The 17937-nt window shown below is 27.7% G+C and overlaps 1 protein-coding gene across 1 annotated transcript in view; it reads right to left on the bottom strand.

Annotated features, from left to right (window-relative positions):
- The window catches only part of LOC112688052, a 46319-nt gene that overhangs the window by 23168 nt on the left and 5214 nt on the right, over window positions 1–17937 (bottom strand). Inside the window, exons 4-9 of the mRNA XM_025561072.1 lie at window positions 17692–17900; window positions 17355–17524; window positions 17076–17260; window positions 10510–10830; window positions 10180–10413; window positions 7613–7783 (exon numbers count right to left, since the gene is read on the bottom strand). Coding sequence (XP_025416857.1) covers window positions 7613–7783; window positions 10180–10413; window positions 10510–10830; window positions 17076–17260; window positions 17355–17524; window positions 17692–17900 — 1290 coding nt within the window. The remainder of the gene's footprint in view (window positions 1–7612; window positions 7784–10179; window positions 10414–10509; window positions 10831–17075; window positions 17261–17354; window positions 17525–17691; window positions 17901–17937) is intronic.

The raw sequence follows: 17937 nt of genomic DNA, 5'->3' as shown, positions 1-17937 counted from the left end.
TATATAGATTGTAAATAAAATGTATTTAATAAAAATAAAAAAAAATCTCATTTGTACTATAGTTAATGATGTTATAATCATTGGAAATCACGTTTGTAAATAATTTAATCACCGAATATTTTAAGTGCATACAAATTACGAGAAATAGTATTCATATAAAATAAATAAAATTCGGTTGGTATTCGCTTTAATAACATTAAATGCTTTGTACACTTTGTTATACATGTTCACATAAATTTGAACTATTTTCAATTAGTCGTGTACATAATTTATAAATTAATAATTAAATATACACATACTTACACTTATAGTGTTTTATGGACATTTACTGTTATTTTATTCTTAGAACATTTGTTTTATTAAACGTATAAATCGTATTCATATTATATATTTTTATATTATTGAGTTGAGGTTTTTTTCTTTTCATAACGTATATCATTTATTGCATAAATTCTATGTATTTTAAAAAATAGGAACTCGAATAATTTATTCGATTTGTATGTTAAAAATGTTTATTTGAACAGAAAATATAATCTTAAATAAAATATAATATTTTATAACTCCATTGAATACATATATATATAGTGATAGAGAAATTCGGGTAGATTATTAAATATTTAATTAAAATACGTAAGTCTTTTGAAAAGTGAATTTAAGTGTTGAAAGAAATTATTATTGTTATGCTATTTATTACTATGCTGGGACTTGTTCTCGGTATACTACTATTATCTTTGAAATATATGATAGATATACAATACATATTATTACATATACCTCAGTTATATTAAAGTATGAAGTATAAAAGTAAAGTGTTTAAGTGGATGGTTTTATGATTTTCAGTTTTGTGTTCAGTTAAAATTACGTGCAAAAATATAAAGTAGAGTTATTTTATTTATTTATACACAAGTACAATTACTTAAAAATATAATAATCATCGTGGAGATGTATAAATAATATGGTAATTTAAATGAATAACTAAAATATGTTGCCCACAAAATTAATTTTAAAGTGACAGATGACAGTATTGATGGTTTCCTTCATTAAACTCTACCATTGCCCATTTTAAACTACAGACGCGTCAAGTCAAATAATTAATTAATCAATCATGCTGTTGATTATATTTTCATGAAGTGATCATGGTGGGCGTCCATTTGAATGAAAAGCAAAATGGGAACATATTCCCTTCTGAATTTTCTGTATTTGATAGATAGATATTAAAATATATTTATGGCTTAGTGCAAGAATGGTTAATGCCAAAAAAAAAAAAAAATGTAAAATATTTAAACATAAAAATATATTTAATTTTGATTCTAATTGATTAATTTAATATTTACGCGGTTGTTGTAGCTCTTACTTTTATGCAATATAACATATCCGGTGTTATTAAATTTAGTCCGTTTCCTACAGGGTTTTCTTATATTCGGAAATGATAAATTGCAATTTATTCTATGTTTTATTAACTATAATATTTATTCTATGTTTTAAATTTTTTTATCATATCGATACTATATATAGTACCATTATAGTAATATAAAAAATAATATTACCAATTATGTTCCCAGATGTAATTGTAATGAGTTATTATAAAAAAAAAAGTCATATTAATTTATATTTATTGCGTAATTTTACACCCCAAAGCACACACGAGCATTTCTTACCGTCTACCAATATGGATTCGAAATGTTTTATGGTAATATTAACTGTGCTTAATGGTTATCTGAATCTATATAATGAAGTTAGACTATAAATGAGAAACGCACATCGACTTATTTCCATATTGTAATGTATAAAAATACATAATATGATCCTGCATACAAATCGGAACTCGAAACTCTAAAAAATATACGATTGAAATATGGAACCAAAGTTAAAAAAAAAGTTTGTTGCTGTCAAACACGAATGTTAATTATATTTGATTTAATAAGAACCTGCGATGATTATTTATTGTTTTTATGAACACATTATTTTTTTTTCATAATTTAATCGTCATTTAATTATGGTAATTTAAATTTAAATTTGATAAAAAAAAAATAATAATTGTTTTATTTTAATTAGAATAAACAATTTATATGATTTTAGATTAAAAAATAAACGTTGTTTGATAATAGTTACTATTGTCACTAATAACAATTAATGTTCAATTATGAGAATATATATTTTATATTTAGAGTGATTTTTTATTAATGTGAAATTTAAAAATCTTTTATATATAAGGTGTTTCAAAAAGAACGTAAGATATAAATATACTAAAAATTAAATTTATTTATTTAAAAAAAAACATAACAAATACATCATTATCTTCAAGATAAGTTAAGGTTTAACAGTGAAAAACATTATCGGGTATATAACCAAGGTGACCATATATTTTTCTATTCAAAACGGAACACAAAAAGATTAAAATAATCATTTTGATTGAAAACCACTTTTTAATGTAATAATTACTAACAAAATTATGAACTATTATGGTTTTAAGAGATAAAAAAATTAAATTATATTAAAAAAAAACGATTTTTTATATAAATATGAGTAAAAGGAAAAGTGGCTAGGTACGTAAAGAAAACGATCGACGATTACTGTAATACCGAAATAATGAATTTTGAAACATAATTTTTGCCATCGCTGATTTTATGGTATTAAAACACTTTAAGTTAATACGTCTATATTGATACATCATTTGTCGTAATATGTATTTTTATATTTTATTAGTATCTATAGTTATATTCCGATACACCACATAGTTCTGTTTCTGTTCAACGTTAACCATACAATAATACGGTATATATGGTACACGTTACATGCACACATAATAGTTAAATATAATAGAAATAATATCTCATCCACAGATTAAATTTGATTATCGTTATTCTTTATAATTTTCTGAAAACGGGACAGTTTAATGTCCTGAAAATTTTCTTGGGGACAACGGAACGAAGATGAAAAACGGGACAGTCCCGTTCAAAACAGGACGTATGGTCATCTTATATTTAACCATCCCTACTAGCTCTACAGGCGATTATTTTTTCCATACAATTTACCATCACTGGATAATACTTTGCCCCATAAAGTTCGTTGAGGACACGAAGAATTTCTTGCTCATGTTCCAAGACATTTCGAACTTTGTTCTGTTAATCTCGTGACTTAATGTATCCCTATAAAAAAAAATCATACGGTGTCAAGTCGCAAGATCGAGGTAGGTAGTTTTGGCCCTGCAACGAGATTAGTCTGTCTGGGAACTTCTTACGCAGCAAAGGGATTATTTCTCTTGAAGTGTAACAAGTTTTCACCATACAAGAATACCTACTGAGCTCAGTAATTTTCTTTAGCCTTTTTTGGACTAAATGAACATCAAAAATGTTTGGTTTCAACTTGTCACATGTCAAGAAAAACAAACACTCTGCTGTGTGAGAAGTTCCTGGACAGACTAATATCGTTGCGTGGAGACCAAAGCTATCTACTTCGATCTTACGACTTGATGTCATGTAATTTTTTTCTTATGGGGATACAATAAGTCACGAGTTTAGAAATTCGTCATGTCTTCAACGAACTAGATAGAACAATGTGTGATCAAATGATGGTAAATTGTAAGGAAAGAATAATCGCCTGTAGGGCTATTAGGGAGGATTATATGCCTAATATTATTTTTCACTGTTAAACTTTAACTTCACCTGAAGAGAATGATATATTTGCTATGTTTTTTTTTAAAAGAAATAAATTTAATTTATAGCAGCTTTAACTCCTGCGTTCTTTTTGAGACACCCTATACTCGTATTTTGCTTTATTTTTTCCATATATTTTTGACATAATTCTTAATTTTTTATAATTTGGATAGTATTTAGTGTGATCCTCTATTATTTGTTTAAAAAGTATAATTCGTTGATTTTCTAATAATTATTAATTACAAATAACTTTAAATTTAAATATTATTGGTGTATTATATTTATAAACACACATACACATATGAGTACATTAATGTAATAGGTACCAGACAAAAACTAGTTAGTTTTTTAAAATGTTAACTAGAGAAATGGAAAATGTAAACATGTTTTATCTAATTTTAGATTACTCTCTACTACTCTTTCAATTTAAACTTTACCTAATATATATTGTTTTTAATTATTCTGAGTCTTATATAGTACAGTAGTATATAATTTGTTTAGTTAATGTTTAATAATTTTTATAATACTTAGTCAACTATCAATAAAGGGTATTTTTAGTCAAGAGAGAAAGAATCAAAAGGATGCCATTCCTTTTTGTTTATTAGTTTAGATTTTTCACCCTCTGTTATTTTTCAAAAATTATGTATTACTTTGAAAATTCGTAATTTAATTATAATCTATAAAGGGATTTTCGTTACAATATGATAGTAGTTTATTCGTGATTAGTATAATATTATAATTGATCAAAAATAAAAATATGTGTATGTTAAGTACACATTTTTAAGAGGAGAAAATATGTTGAGTGTTTAATTAAGAATTTTTGAATCATATGTATTTTAATCAGAAAAAACTATATGCTATTTAATCAATGGACATATTTACTTTTTATTTTATATCGTGTAGTAACAAAAAAATAAAAAAAAATGATTTATCATTTGTGATTATTTGGTGACTTGTATGCGACAGTGTTATATTTATAAGGTTAAAAATAAAAATAATACATCTTTGGAGTGGAAAAAATAAAACGATTGCCAAGAGACAGCTAACCATAAAATATAATATATAATAATGCTGAATAAATAATAATGAAGTATATATTCACACCATCGTTGTGTCGACCTCTCATGCTAGTGTAATGCCAACAACAATGTGTAAGTTGTGTCAATTTTGGTAATCTACCAGTGCGCAAACAGTATTTTAACTCCAAAATCATTGTGGTGGTGAAATCGTCCTCGAGGGTACAATTAGTTAACAAGTCGAATGGATCAGACTATTTTGCTGTCGTCGTCTCGACACTGCAGTACACTTAGTAATCCTCAACTATTATCACGGGAACCTTGAACATTCATGTCCGTACAATTCCAACAATATGTTGCTGACGTTTAGTTTTCACGGGCCCGACAGAAACGAGGTGCTAGAATATTACATCTATCTTTGATATTTATCTGTAATATACATTTAAATAAACATATTGATATAGTAGCACATGCAGAATTTTTGGTAGGTTATAGTTTTTACTATATATTAATAGAATTTAGAATTACAAATCATATAATTACCTAAATATCTCAAAATGCATTATTTTAACAAATAAGTTTTTACTTCACTGCGTTATCGGTAATGTAAGTAAAACGTATTGATATTGCAAGTGAAATGAAGCAAAGTGATCAAAGGTGGTTTAAAACTATATGTTACGAATTTATATCGAATTTTGTAAAAGCAAAGGCTATTGATAAGATACTTTATTTGTTTTTTACATTTTAAAGAGATTATGATTTATATTTTTCTATATAATCTCGACATGTGACATGGCCCTAAAATAATTAACCATTGAGAATATAACGGTTATATGTTCAAGTATTAAAATAAACGATCAAAAGAACTATTCTTTTGAGTTCTAAAAATATTTTATTGTATCTAATGCAAAAAGTAATAACTTAAAGTATAAACTTATAAATTGTAACGATAAAATGTTGTAAAAATATTGAAAATGCCTTTTTACATTGCACAGTCAGTATTATTTGTGAAATAAGTCAATTTAATAAAATGATGCTGTAATGATGGAACATTACATTACATTTACATTACATACATTACAACAATATGATGACTTTTCATTTGTGATTTTTTTTTTTTAATAAAATACTTGCACAAGTGAAAACGGCATCTGAATGGAAAATGTGATTGTATTCGCAATAACGTAACCTTTCGTGTATTTCGTATAGTGTTGGTAAAGCTTTAAACTGTTTAATTTTAACTCCGTTAATGGTTAAGACCATAACACATTTTACAGTTTATGCGGTATCTTTAATGGTCTCATGCCGTAATCGATAGCATCCTGCGAACGTTACAACGTGGATACTTCTTACTGTGTAATATATTTGGTTTTTTCCAATTGTTTTTTTTTCTTGTCTTCTTTTGTTTCTTTAAACCTTGTCCTGGGGGAGAGACGAGAGAAGAAAATCCGTTTGATATTTTGCCGCTTATGAGTATAACAAACGCGTATAGCAGAATAGACGCATATAAGTTGCCACCGACAACCTAAGGGGATTTAACTCGTAATTCGGTTGTGTGATATCACTCAGGTCCAAAAGACGTTTGAGACACGACTGTTCTCCACAGATTGTCAAAAATAATGGTAGAGTGTGTTCTGTAGGCGCATGGTAGTTTTACATGCTCTTATGTGTATCGCGAACGACACATTTCGATTGTAAAATACGTGTCAAGAGAGTTTCAGGGAAATGGAAATTATAATATTGTTTGCCGAAAATAAATCACCGCATCATTTGGATAGGCGGCTAAAACCTTGACGCGAGAGTTCGATACCAATTTTAAACTTCTTTATGCGGCTTCTGTTCCTATACTATAATCCCGTTAGGTTTTACAATTAAACCCATCACTGTCTGCACAAACCCTTTAGAATTTATTTCCACTGCGTATGTATTATACACGAGTATAATATTGTTTGCCTTTTTATTCGTTTTTGTTTCCTTCCGATCAACGTGATTGATATTGTTCCCGAGCTACTTACGCAGTCGAACACTGCGCAGCTATTCACATATCATGTATTTAACATAATATCATAGTGTACTGGGGTTAGTATGTAGTACTGTTAGTAGTACTGGGGCTCAGTATCTCGTGAAAACCTACTACCATAGAAAATTCTATAACCGTGTTATAACTTTAACATTGGCTATTTTAGCGTAACTATGGATAATTAGTCGCTAACTATGTACTATTATTTCATAAATTAAAAAATAAACTAAAATTCTTCTAAGTTATTGTGCTTAGTGTTTACGTATAAATCTCGATGCCCTATATTTTAATATATTCTTCGTGATTCACCGGTGTATACACGAAACTCAATCGTACCATTAAAGTTCATTACTTTAAGTTTTTAAAGTGAAACATATTGCGTAGGTATCGCATTCGTACGAGGTCATACGATATGTGCTTGTGTTTGAATATTTATATATGTAAAGGGGTCATAGTAATTGCAGATAAGATTCAACTGTTTGTGTTTTACCATCATCTGCAGTTGAAATTAGCAGGTTTAGTAAGTTTCATAGATTTACTTTAGACGTTATCATTACTTTTCAATATTTTTGTTCCGTATAATTATTGTAACATTGTGGTAGCTCCTGTGAACTTGTACTTCATGCGAATCTCGTGTTCAACAACAGTTGTATTAAAAGGATGGATCTAGTATTTTTTATATGGTTAAGTGATGAAAGCGTTGAGCAATTTTTTAAAACTTTGAATACATAAAAAAAAACAAAAACATATCGATCTTTAGTTTGAATGTTAAAAATACAAGTAGATGAACGGAAACAATGCATTCACGTTTGGTGCACTCAACAAGACTCAAGTTTTTATGTTTTAAACATAGATATATTTGTGCATAATTTTTTTAAACATATACAAAAACTTACATAATTTAAAGTTCTTATATTTACCTTTGCTAATGCTGTTCTTTGTGTTTCCGGGGTAACGATTTCGTCATATAGTTCGCAGCCGATAGTATAGTTTTTGCTTCGACCAAATCTTTTTGTGTCTAATATTAATACTGGACCATTGACGCCAATTATAGTGTTCTTGATGTCATCAGTTATCAGGTACCAACTAAACTGAATTTATTTATTTTTATCTATTTCGTAGTATTGTTTTGTATTTTGTTTTATACATACAAAATACAAAATTATACTACGAAAAATAGTTGTAAAAAAAAAAAAAATCTATTTTGTTTCATACATATATTTTTTTTCTTTTAATCTCGGTTTATAATTTTTATGGAAATAATGGGATTAAAACGGGACCCTAGGTATTATAAAACTGGGATAAGAAGCGTCCCGTTCAAAGTTTGTCGGGACCATGGGATATAATGATAAAAAAAGACAGTCCCATTTTAAACTGGAAATATGGTCAGGGCCGGCGAGAACTTCTGAGGGGTCCGGGGCTGCAATGGTTCCGGGCCCCCTTCCCTTTGCAATTGTTTGCAGGTATAGGCGTGTCAAGACTTTTTTCGTAGACGGTGCAACCCAAACCATAATAATTCTTATGAACTCAATAAGGTTGTCCGAGTATAGTTTAACTGGTCTTTCATTAAATGAGTATACTCAGGGATCGTACGCAAAAAATTAAACATTTCTAGGAATTTTTTTAAGAAATCTTTTAAACACTTCCTATTCGCTATCTTAACGTATCCGACGAGATATTTCATCTGGGCGACCATTATATCTTTAATCGTGATAGTGATATAGATAAATTATTACAGGATATCCGGGTTATTATATTCATATATATTATAACTAGAGCACGAATTTGTATGCCGTCAAAATCATGAAAATATGTAAGAAATATGCAGTCAACATCATGAAAATATGCAAAAAATATGCATGAATTTTTTATTTATTTAAAATTTATAATTCAACTTATAAAAATTAATTAATTAAATACTTAATACAAAAAAATGCAGGGAATTTTCTAAGCTTAATTTATTTTTAAAATTTTATTTATTATTAAAATAAATAATCATATGCATTTCAAGTTTATCTTCTGTGAAGCTGTGTCGTATATCGGTTATTAAAGACTGAAAACGAATCATCGATGTCAACCGAAGTTATTGGGGCATATTTGAAGCAAGTGGTATGTCAATGATCGACTGACACAACAAGAGCTATTAAGTTTACGTCGTAATCGATTATTTATTTTATAACTAAATATATATATATATAAATTATTATTTAATGACTATGAAATTTATTTTTAATTTTTCTACTTGACAAAATATTATTTTATACATTTTTTTTAAATTTTCACTTCAATATGCAATAAATTTTGAATTTTGCTAAGATATGCAATAACCTCTAAATATGCAGAAATATGCAAAAAAAAATTTCACCATTAGCTTCAAATTATGATGATTCGTGGAAATTACTGACAAAAATCCAAAAATATTGAAAGGAAAAAAATATGCGATTGCATAGAAATCCGCGCTCTAATTATAATAGATAATTATGCGGATTCGCGTTGGTTTTGCAAACAGTTGGTATTATATTCATATATATTATAACAGATAATTATGCGGATTCACGTTGGTTTTGCAAAAAGTTGGTATGGATTTACGGCAGAAGCCGCTTCATCTCGTGGAGGGTACAAATGTATACCTTGCCGTCCTCGTGGACACGCCTATGCTTGTAGGTACATGCTTTGGTACAACAAAAACATTGTATACTAGGTTGAATCGATGGTCCCCGGGGTTCTAGTCATCCCTGCGCCATCCTTTCACCGGCCCCACGTATGGTCACCCTATATTACACACTAATCGTATACTATGTATGATTTTATACTGATGAAAAAGAATATATACTTATGTTATTAAGATATTTGCTTTTTGCAAATAATATGGTAGTATAGGCAATAAACGAATTGATAGATTTCGCTTAATGTATCTAATTTGTCAATTAAAAAAAAAGTAGCAATATTTAAAAATTTGAAAATATGTAATAACAAAAAAAAAAAAATAAAAAATTAATCATCAGTGTAGTATATGAAGGTAATTTTAGTGTCTACTGAAGGTTATGACTTAGGTATGTATACAGTAGTAATAAGAATTTGTTGAATTTTTTCGACATAATTATATTTTAAAGCTCTTTTTTTAATGACAAAATATTATGAATATAATACCTAATATAATATAATATAATATAAGACAGAAATCATTAAAAAAATATACCCACAAATATAGAATAAAATGTCCTGAGTGATTTTAAAATTAAATTATATTGTATATATTACAATTTTCAAATTTAATATTAATCACGCGTATTAAAATATTAAATAAAAATTATCAAATAAATATTATACATTTATTATGCATTCACTGTCCAAAATAAGTTGTTTGTTAGACGTTGTCTACATTAAGAGAAAATTAAAAATTTCTTACCTAAATGTTGGATGTATCCATAAATGTCAAAACGTATCTATTGTTAATTGTAAAATATGCAAAGGAATATAAGATTACTTGTAAATTATTATAACTGTCTTCGGTCGGTTCACCGCAAGTTGGATACAACACAGTTTCAAAAACAGCTTCAGACCCAATAGTAGAAGTTGGGCTTGCCATTATTTGTAATTTCAGTTGGGATTTAACGCCGTTCGTTTCGATTAATTTGAACATCAGGTGACTCTTCGGGCCCGTTTGGTTCAAAATATTAGTGCCCGATACTTCCAAAGTGTATTCTACGTATGGCAACATCTGTCGGAACAAATAATTCCTTAAGTATCGATTAGACAAGATAACTGCTCAAGGCGTAATACAGTATAAATATGTCTATGTCTGTGTACTAATTACCAAAACGCTGTTTAAACAGACGCCGGCGGTGAAATCTTGTCGATTCATCATTATTACAAGACTTCTGACACTGTTTCTCACTAAAGAAGCGTGTTGTAAAGATTCGTCTATTGACACGTGTGCTGAATCCGAGAGGTCGTTGAAACTTAAAATTGAACTGTACTTGAGCATTAGAGAACCGCTTGTTGATACAAAAATGGTTTGTGACCCGGTACAATTATATACGGGTAGTCGGTTGAATTGTGAAGTTTCGAGGATGTCTTCATGGTGAGTATTGCAAAACTGTCGAGGCCCGTACAGCCAATACACTGGAGATGTGACCTAGTGTAATGTTGCGAATCGGATTATAGATCGTATACCATTGACAACATGATATCAGATAATAACATCATGTTGCGTGACAATTATTAATAAAACCGTGTATTATTTGAATATTTTAAAAAAAATGTATTCTTATATACTATTTATATAATGCGATAAAAGACAAAAATGAATTTTTTTTTTTAAGCTCTTCATTATATTTACGGTACAATTCGTTAAACGAACTATATTGTTTTATTGCATATTGCTACTGTTGTATAAGCGTAAGTATATATGATTTATCAGTGTTACACTTATAGAGCATCCAGCTATTTTTAGTCGAGATTAATATTACCTTTCAAATGAATAACTAAAGTAAACAAATCGAATGGTGCACATAATATATTGTAGTAAGTTATGCACGGACCTTCAAACGTAGCTTAATATATTCGGTGGTCGCTATGTTACTATGTGTATTTCTAATGTCTTAACAAACGTTAGTATAATACTCGTATGTAAGTGCCAAAGATGTAAACAAAGAAGACATTAACGTCAATGGTGATATTTCTGAAGTAATTGGACCTCCTAGGTGGTAGGCCTAGAATAAAGTCGTTAGTGGACGATAATTTCAACTAATAGTACGTTTATCGTCATTACACTTCCTAGGTAAAAATTAACGTTTTCAATCAATTTTAATTTTTCAGCCATTATTGAAAGGTCGATGCAATACTTTTTAAAACGTAGAAATGTAGTGATCATCAGTGAAATTCACGATTATAGAGTTATCACTATTATTATACTGTTAATATTATTTAAACGTAATTTAGATAGTCTTACGAGACTCGTAAATAAAGGCCACACACACTATCGATACATTTTTTGTATTCATTGATTGATATAATGAATCTACAAACTAAAACGATGTGCTCGAAGGGAATTTAATATTGACATTATACAATATACATAATAATAATTGCGATTTTAATAAATTGATAAATGAAAATAGGCCATAATTTTTTAATTAAAATTTAAAATTTTTTGTTATTTTATAATTCACCTATTATATTTATACCGAATAGGTAAGTACTTAGTGTGTACTCAAACGTCGAAACTGAAATACATATAAAATATATATATTAACTGTTACATAATAGTTATAATACAAATATTATATACCAAACTCAATACTCAGCCAAGTATAGAATAGTATAGTAGGATAGTAGTTTGTAAGTATAGTAAATATAGTATAGTAATAGTAAGTATAGTAATTTTTTTTTTCTACAAAATGTATTAATAATGTATTGGTAAATGAATACTGATATGAAGGCTAGTTGATTTTACAATTTGAATTAGGGATGGGCAAAAAACATCGATGTTTTAGTTTGCTATATCAATGTTTTGACATCGATGATTTGTTTTCGATTAATCGATTAAACATTGATGTTTATGTTCAAAGTGCAGTATACAACAATCGTTATAGAGTATACACTATACAAGGGATTCCCAATCTATTTTACATAACGGCACACTTGATTATTTTAAAAATTTCAATGGCACATTTAAATAATTAATAATGAATATACATAATGTCATAATTATATATAATATATATAATACAAATTGAATGTGACATCTGATGTTTTTTTTATATAATTCCACTATTAGGGGTGAAACCGTTGAAACGATACAAACTGCTAAGGACAATCAATATCAACATTGCACGTAAATACAAAACATAAATAATTATCAACATATTTACGTTTAACTTTTAAATTTAAGCTTTTATCACTTATTAAAGTTGATTGTTTAATATTAATTTCAATATTTAAATTGTTTTCATTTGCACTAACATCATTACCATCCATTAACTTACGCTTTTTTAAAAATCTATCCATTTTTAAATTTAACTTATAATATTTCTTAATCGAAATACCTATACAGTATAATGCGTAACAATTACACGCGCTCAATTTTCATTATAATGAGCACAGGCTATGTTTTTATATAGTCATTATATTATGTGGTAAAAATCAACGCAACTGCTTGTAATACCTGTATCGGGTAGTATCAGATCCTATATAATGTTATAGCTGTTTTATCAGGACATTTTATCATTTTTTATTTTCAAGGGAATTTCGAAGTCATTGCTATCATAAATATAAATTATAATTTTGATTATTATATTTTTAGCTATTCTCAGTGGCATAACTGGGAAAAAACCTAGAGGGGGCAATATAATATTTATTTATTTTAATTTATATATATTTATTATTACCAAAAACCTGACATCCCTTCCCTCAACATTTAAAACATATTTTTATTATATGTATTTTATACATTATATCTAATTGTTTGATTTTACCTAAGTCTTTTAACTCATTTTATGGTTTAGATGAACATAAATTGTAGGTAGTATGTACTAGGTACCAATATTGTTAAATAATATCCATAAGAGTTCATTAATAAAAGGTGCTATTTTTACTGTTAGATTATCTGGGGGGGGGGGCAAAATGATAACTTTATCCCTCAAAAAATTGTCAGAGGGGGCACTTGCCCCTCCCCCTTGCTCCCCATATCCTTAAAAAATTATAAAATTACAAAAATTATACGGTACACAAGTGTGCCGCGGCACATTGATTGGGAATTCCTCCACTTACAGTTATAATCAGGGTTCTTAAGTTTATGCACTAAAAAATGCATAAATAAGCATTCACTAACATTTGATAAAATATGCATTCAAATATCCATTAAAAATCCTTAACTATGTGCGAAAAAAATGTTTAAGCATTTTTTAAAATAACAAGAACTATCCATTCATATTTTTTCTTCGGGTACATTTTCTTAAAATTATAATTAATGAATACACGTTGCGACGAAAATAGATAGATTAATTTACTGTAATGTAAAAGTAAACTGTAAATTGGTAAAAAAGTTGTATAAAATAAAATCTATTTATAGCAGTTATTTATCTTATTTATCTGTTCAACGAAAAAAAAAAGATAACGATTATTTTTGTTAAACCCCCCCCCCCTCACCGAGCAAGATTGAATGTACGCCACTGACTATACGGATAATAAGGTGTGCAACAGATGATAACTCTGGAGTGAAAAAATGTTTTTCGATGTTTTATAACTTCGATGTTCTTTAACATTGATGGGTTTTCAGCGATACATCGAACACATCGATAATTTAAGAATCTATGTATCGATAAATCGAATATCGATGTTTCAAAATTTTGCTGATCACTAGTATGCATAGAGTCACATACTGATTATCGAAAACAAAATCATCCTTATTGTTGAAATTAGGAATGAGCAAAATTATTTGAACATCGACATTCGATGTATCGATACATTGATTTTTAAAATATAGATGTGTTCGATGTATCTATGAAAAAATCATCGATGTTAAAGAATATCGAAGTTTAAAAACATCGAAAAAAATGTTTTTCCCTCTAGAGCTGCCATTTGTTGCACATCTAATTATCTGTACAGATTATATATACTAATTATAGTACAGTGTACTATTTTCCTGATTAAATAATAAATTCAAGAGTTAAAATACTATTGTTTAACTTATATTTTTTAAATACATATTAAATACTTACAAGCACAACTCGTAAATTCAAATATTTGCATGAATTTCTTTGCTACATCGGAAAATATGTTGATATTTATATAATTTCTAAAGTTTAATAGAGCATGTTTTTGCGTATTTTGTGTACATTGGCATATTTGGTATATAGTTGATTTTTTTTGAGTTATCAGCGTATATTATTTTATGTAAATTCAGCAAAATCGTTTTTCGTGGAAGTAAAAAAAAATTAGATCAATAAATGTTTGAATTCATTCTTATTTACTTTTCCGAACTTGTTTATAAAATCTTAGTATTTTATCAATATTTTTATTTTTTTATGACATTAAGTTTTGTAAGATAAAAGCAATACCACGGAAACAATGTTATTGCGCATCACTACCACTCTTCTCCTATTGACGTGTCCATTGCAATCTATTTTCTTCACAACGTGTGTTCATTAACTATAATGTAACCGAAGAAAAAATATAACTTTTAAAAATATGAATGGATAATTCTTATTATTTTAAATAATGCTTATACATTTTTATTCGTACATACTTAAGGATTTTTATGCATATTCATGAATATTTGATCAAATGTTAGTGAATGCTTATTTATGCGTTTTTTAGTGTATGAAATTACGAGCCCTGATTATAACTGTATAGTGTATACTGTATAACGATTGTTGTATACTGCGTACTAAAGTAATACAAACAAAAAAAAATTCGAACATATTGAACATAAACAACGATGTTTAATCGATTAATCGAAAACAAATCATCAATGTCAAAAACATCGATATATTGAGCTAAAGCATCGATGTTTTTTGCCCATCCTTAATGCATACATATTATAATGAAGATCTCTTGAATTTTCTTCCTATATAAACGAGTTGCCTCCCATTTTCAACTGAGAAATATATTTTGTTACTGTTTTAGATGAACTGTAAAAAAGGCTTATAAAATCCTAGCCAGAGATGATAAGAGATAATATGAGTTTTCTATTTTAATTTTACTATTTTGGGTATTGTTATTTCAGAGGTGGACTAGTCAAAGAAGTTGAGAAATGTATCTTTATGGAACGGTGATAATTATCAAATTATGTGTCAGCCCAGAAGCATAAAAATATTATTGTAATTCATATTATATTACTTATATATAAATGTGGAATTGTTATGCATATTTTAATATTATACCAATAATACGGACTGATAATCATGTTTATTTACTCAATAGTACTCGTATTGTGATAGATATAATTAGATATGAGCAGTATTGTATAATATTGACCAAGGCCGGATTGGATCTATCAAAAGTTAATTTGCAGATATTAGTAAAAATTGTTGATTTCACTAGTTTTATAAAACTAAGGTTACTTTATAAACTATATGTTTTTACAAGTATGTTTATTAACAATTATAAAACGGTTAGATTATCAAATATCTATAAATACCGATAAACATATGGGCCTATAGATATTTGATAGTTATATTTATATTTTAGGAACACCTAATCCACTCTTGTGCTATTTTAGCATATGACATAGCAATAAGTGTAATATAAGCTAAATCTGTACATTGTTACGTACATTATGAACCAGTTTTACTTTTTGCTTTTTATGAACAGAATCTATTATAAGTATTATAAGTAATCTATTATAAATCGTAAATAGTTTAGAATTTTTATATCAATAATTATTGGGAAATAATATAAAACGTAGAATCTATTTCTCAGTTATTAATGTTTTATTATATTGTTAGTTATTAATGACAGTATTACAACAGCGTCACCTTAAACCAAGCCCACCCAAATTATCTTGCGGGCCACTTTGCAAATACATTACGAATCTGTGGGCAACATATAAAATTATATTTGTATTTTGCTGCAATACAAAAAAATTTGGAGTAAACATTTTAAACAGGATTAATAATTAATCCTAAAAAAAAATCCCATTAATTATTATTATTAAAGAATACATTTTGGTGTATTAATTATTTGAAATAAACAGAATGAATAATTATTGTTTTTATAACTATATTCTGAATCTAATTCTTTCAAGAATTGTCGATGCAGAAGTGTATGTGATTTAATGTAATTCACTGTTTTTATGATTACTAGAATAACATGGTTCATCGACAAATACTTGGGAACAAATATTTTGTTGATGAATCAAACAGTTTATTAATAATACGGACTCCGTGTTATGTGGGCATTCCAGAATATTTTATTGGGACAAAAATAAATTTTTTTTTTAAATGTTTGATAATCTCTCGGGCCGTAAACATTCCAAGGCGGGCCGTGGGTTGGCCATTCCTGCCTTAAACTAATACATTATTAAATACTGAAAAATCCTTTTTTTTTAATTTTCTTTGTTGTTTATTGAGTATTCATAATGTATACTATGTGTACAATGAGTAAATTGATATGAGAGTTGAAAATGATGGGACAGTAAAAAGGAATCTCACATTAGAGCTACATAAACAGCGATTTTAGATAATTTAAAATGTACAAGATTTTGAGAAGATTTATTGTTTAATACCAGATTATACTTTTTTATTATGCTCAACAAAATCTAAAGGCGTTTAGAAAATATTTTGCACTAAAGATTAATTTTATTGTTATATAAATGTCACATCAAGATCAAGTGGTGCATAAACGGTTCAACTTACGTATATAAATTAATATAATTACCTCAGAAGAAACTATAGGTATAATTATTTCATTATTCAACATCGATGAACTTAATTTAGGCCACGACCTGTAAGATCGTATATTATTGTTCGAAGAAAATTGAATAGTTAATTTGTTATCTTTGACAGTTTTTATATTTCCAAGAAGTACAGTTAAATAAGCCGATGAGAACCAACAAACAGCATCTAGGTATATACAATTAAATTAACGTAATGGTTGAACACAAAAATAATCATTTATCATTTATCATAATTATTATTGTTAAATTAATTTATGTACCGTAACCGATTTGAGTTGACGTATTTGGCGTAAATATGTCATTACATGAATTTGGCCCTTCTACATTCTGATCAAATTGAAACCAAATTGTTCTTAAATCTTTGGTAAACCCAGACTTTACTACTTTTGGATAATTGGCTTGAACTGTGACTACTTTGAAATTATTTGAGCTATGAAACGACACATATATTTTAGTCAATGACAATTTTTTCTTTCAGAATGTATTACCACAAAAAACGATTACTTTTTTTTTTTTTTTTACCACTATAAGAAATATTTCATATCATAAAATATGTATTTGCATAAATTCGTTTTATTTACATTTATATACATTTACCTTAACATAGCATTGATTGCGTCTATCGAGTACACAACTGTTATTTGATATTCAGTAGCTCTACTAAGTTTGTACTCGGGGCAAATTACCCACGTGGATAGTTTATTTCCATTTATAGAGTTTGTTGGCAAAACTATGTAATCTTCTCCGTCTGTTATATGGCACATTAAAGGGACAGGCTCGGTCAAGTTAAATATTTCCAATTTGAACTTAAAATTTAAAACAAAAAGTTTTATAAATAATAGT

This window comes from Sipha flava, unplaced genomic scaffold, assembly GCF_003268045.1.
Source record: "Sipha flava isolate LNK unplaced genomic scaffold, YSA_version1 36_pilon_pilon, whole genome shotgun sequence".
Lineage (NCBI taxonomy): Eukaryota > Metazoa > Arthropoda > Insecta > Hemiptera > Aphididae > Sipha > Sipha flava.
Note: the sequence above shows the minus strand (reverse complement) of the source record. Positions and strands in the feature narration are given on the sequence as shown.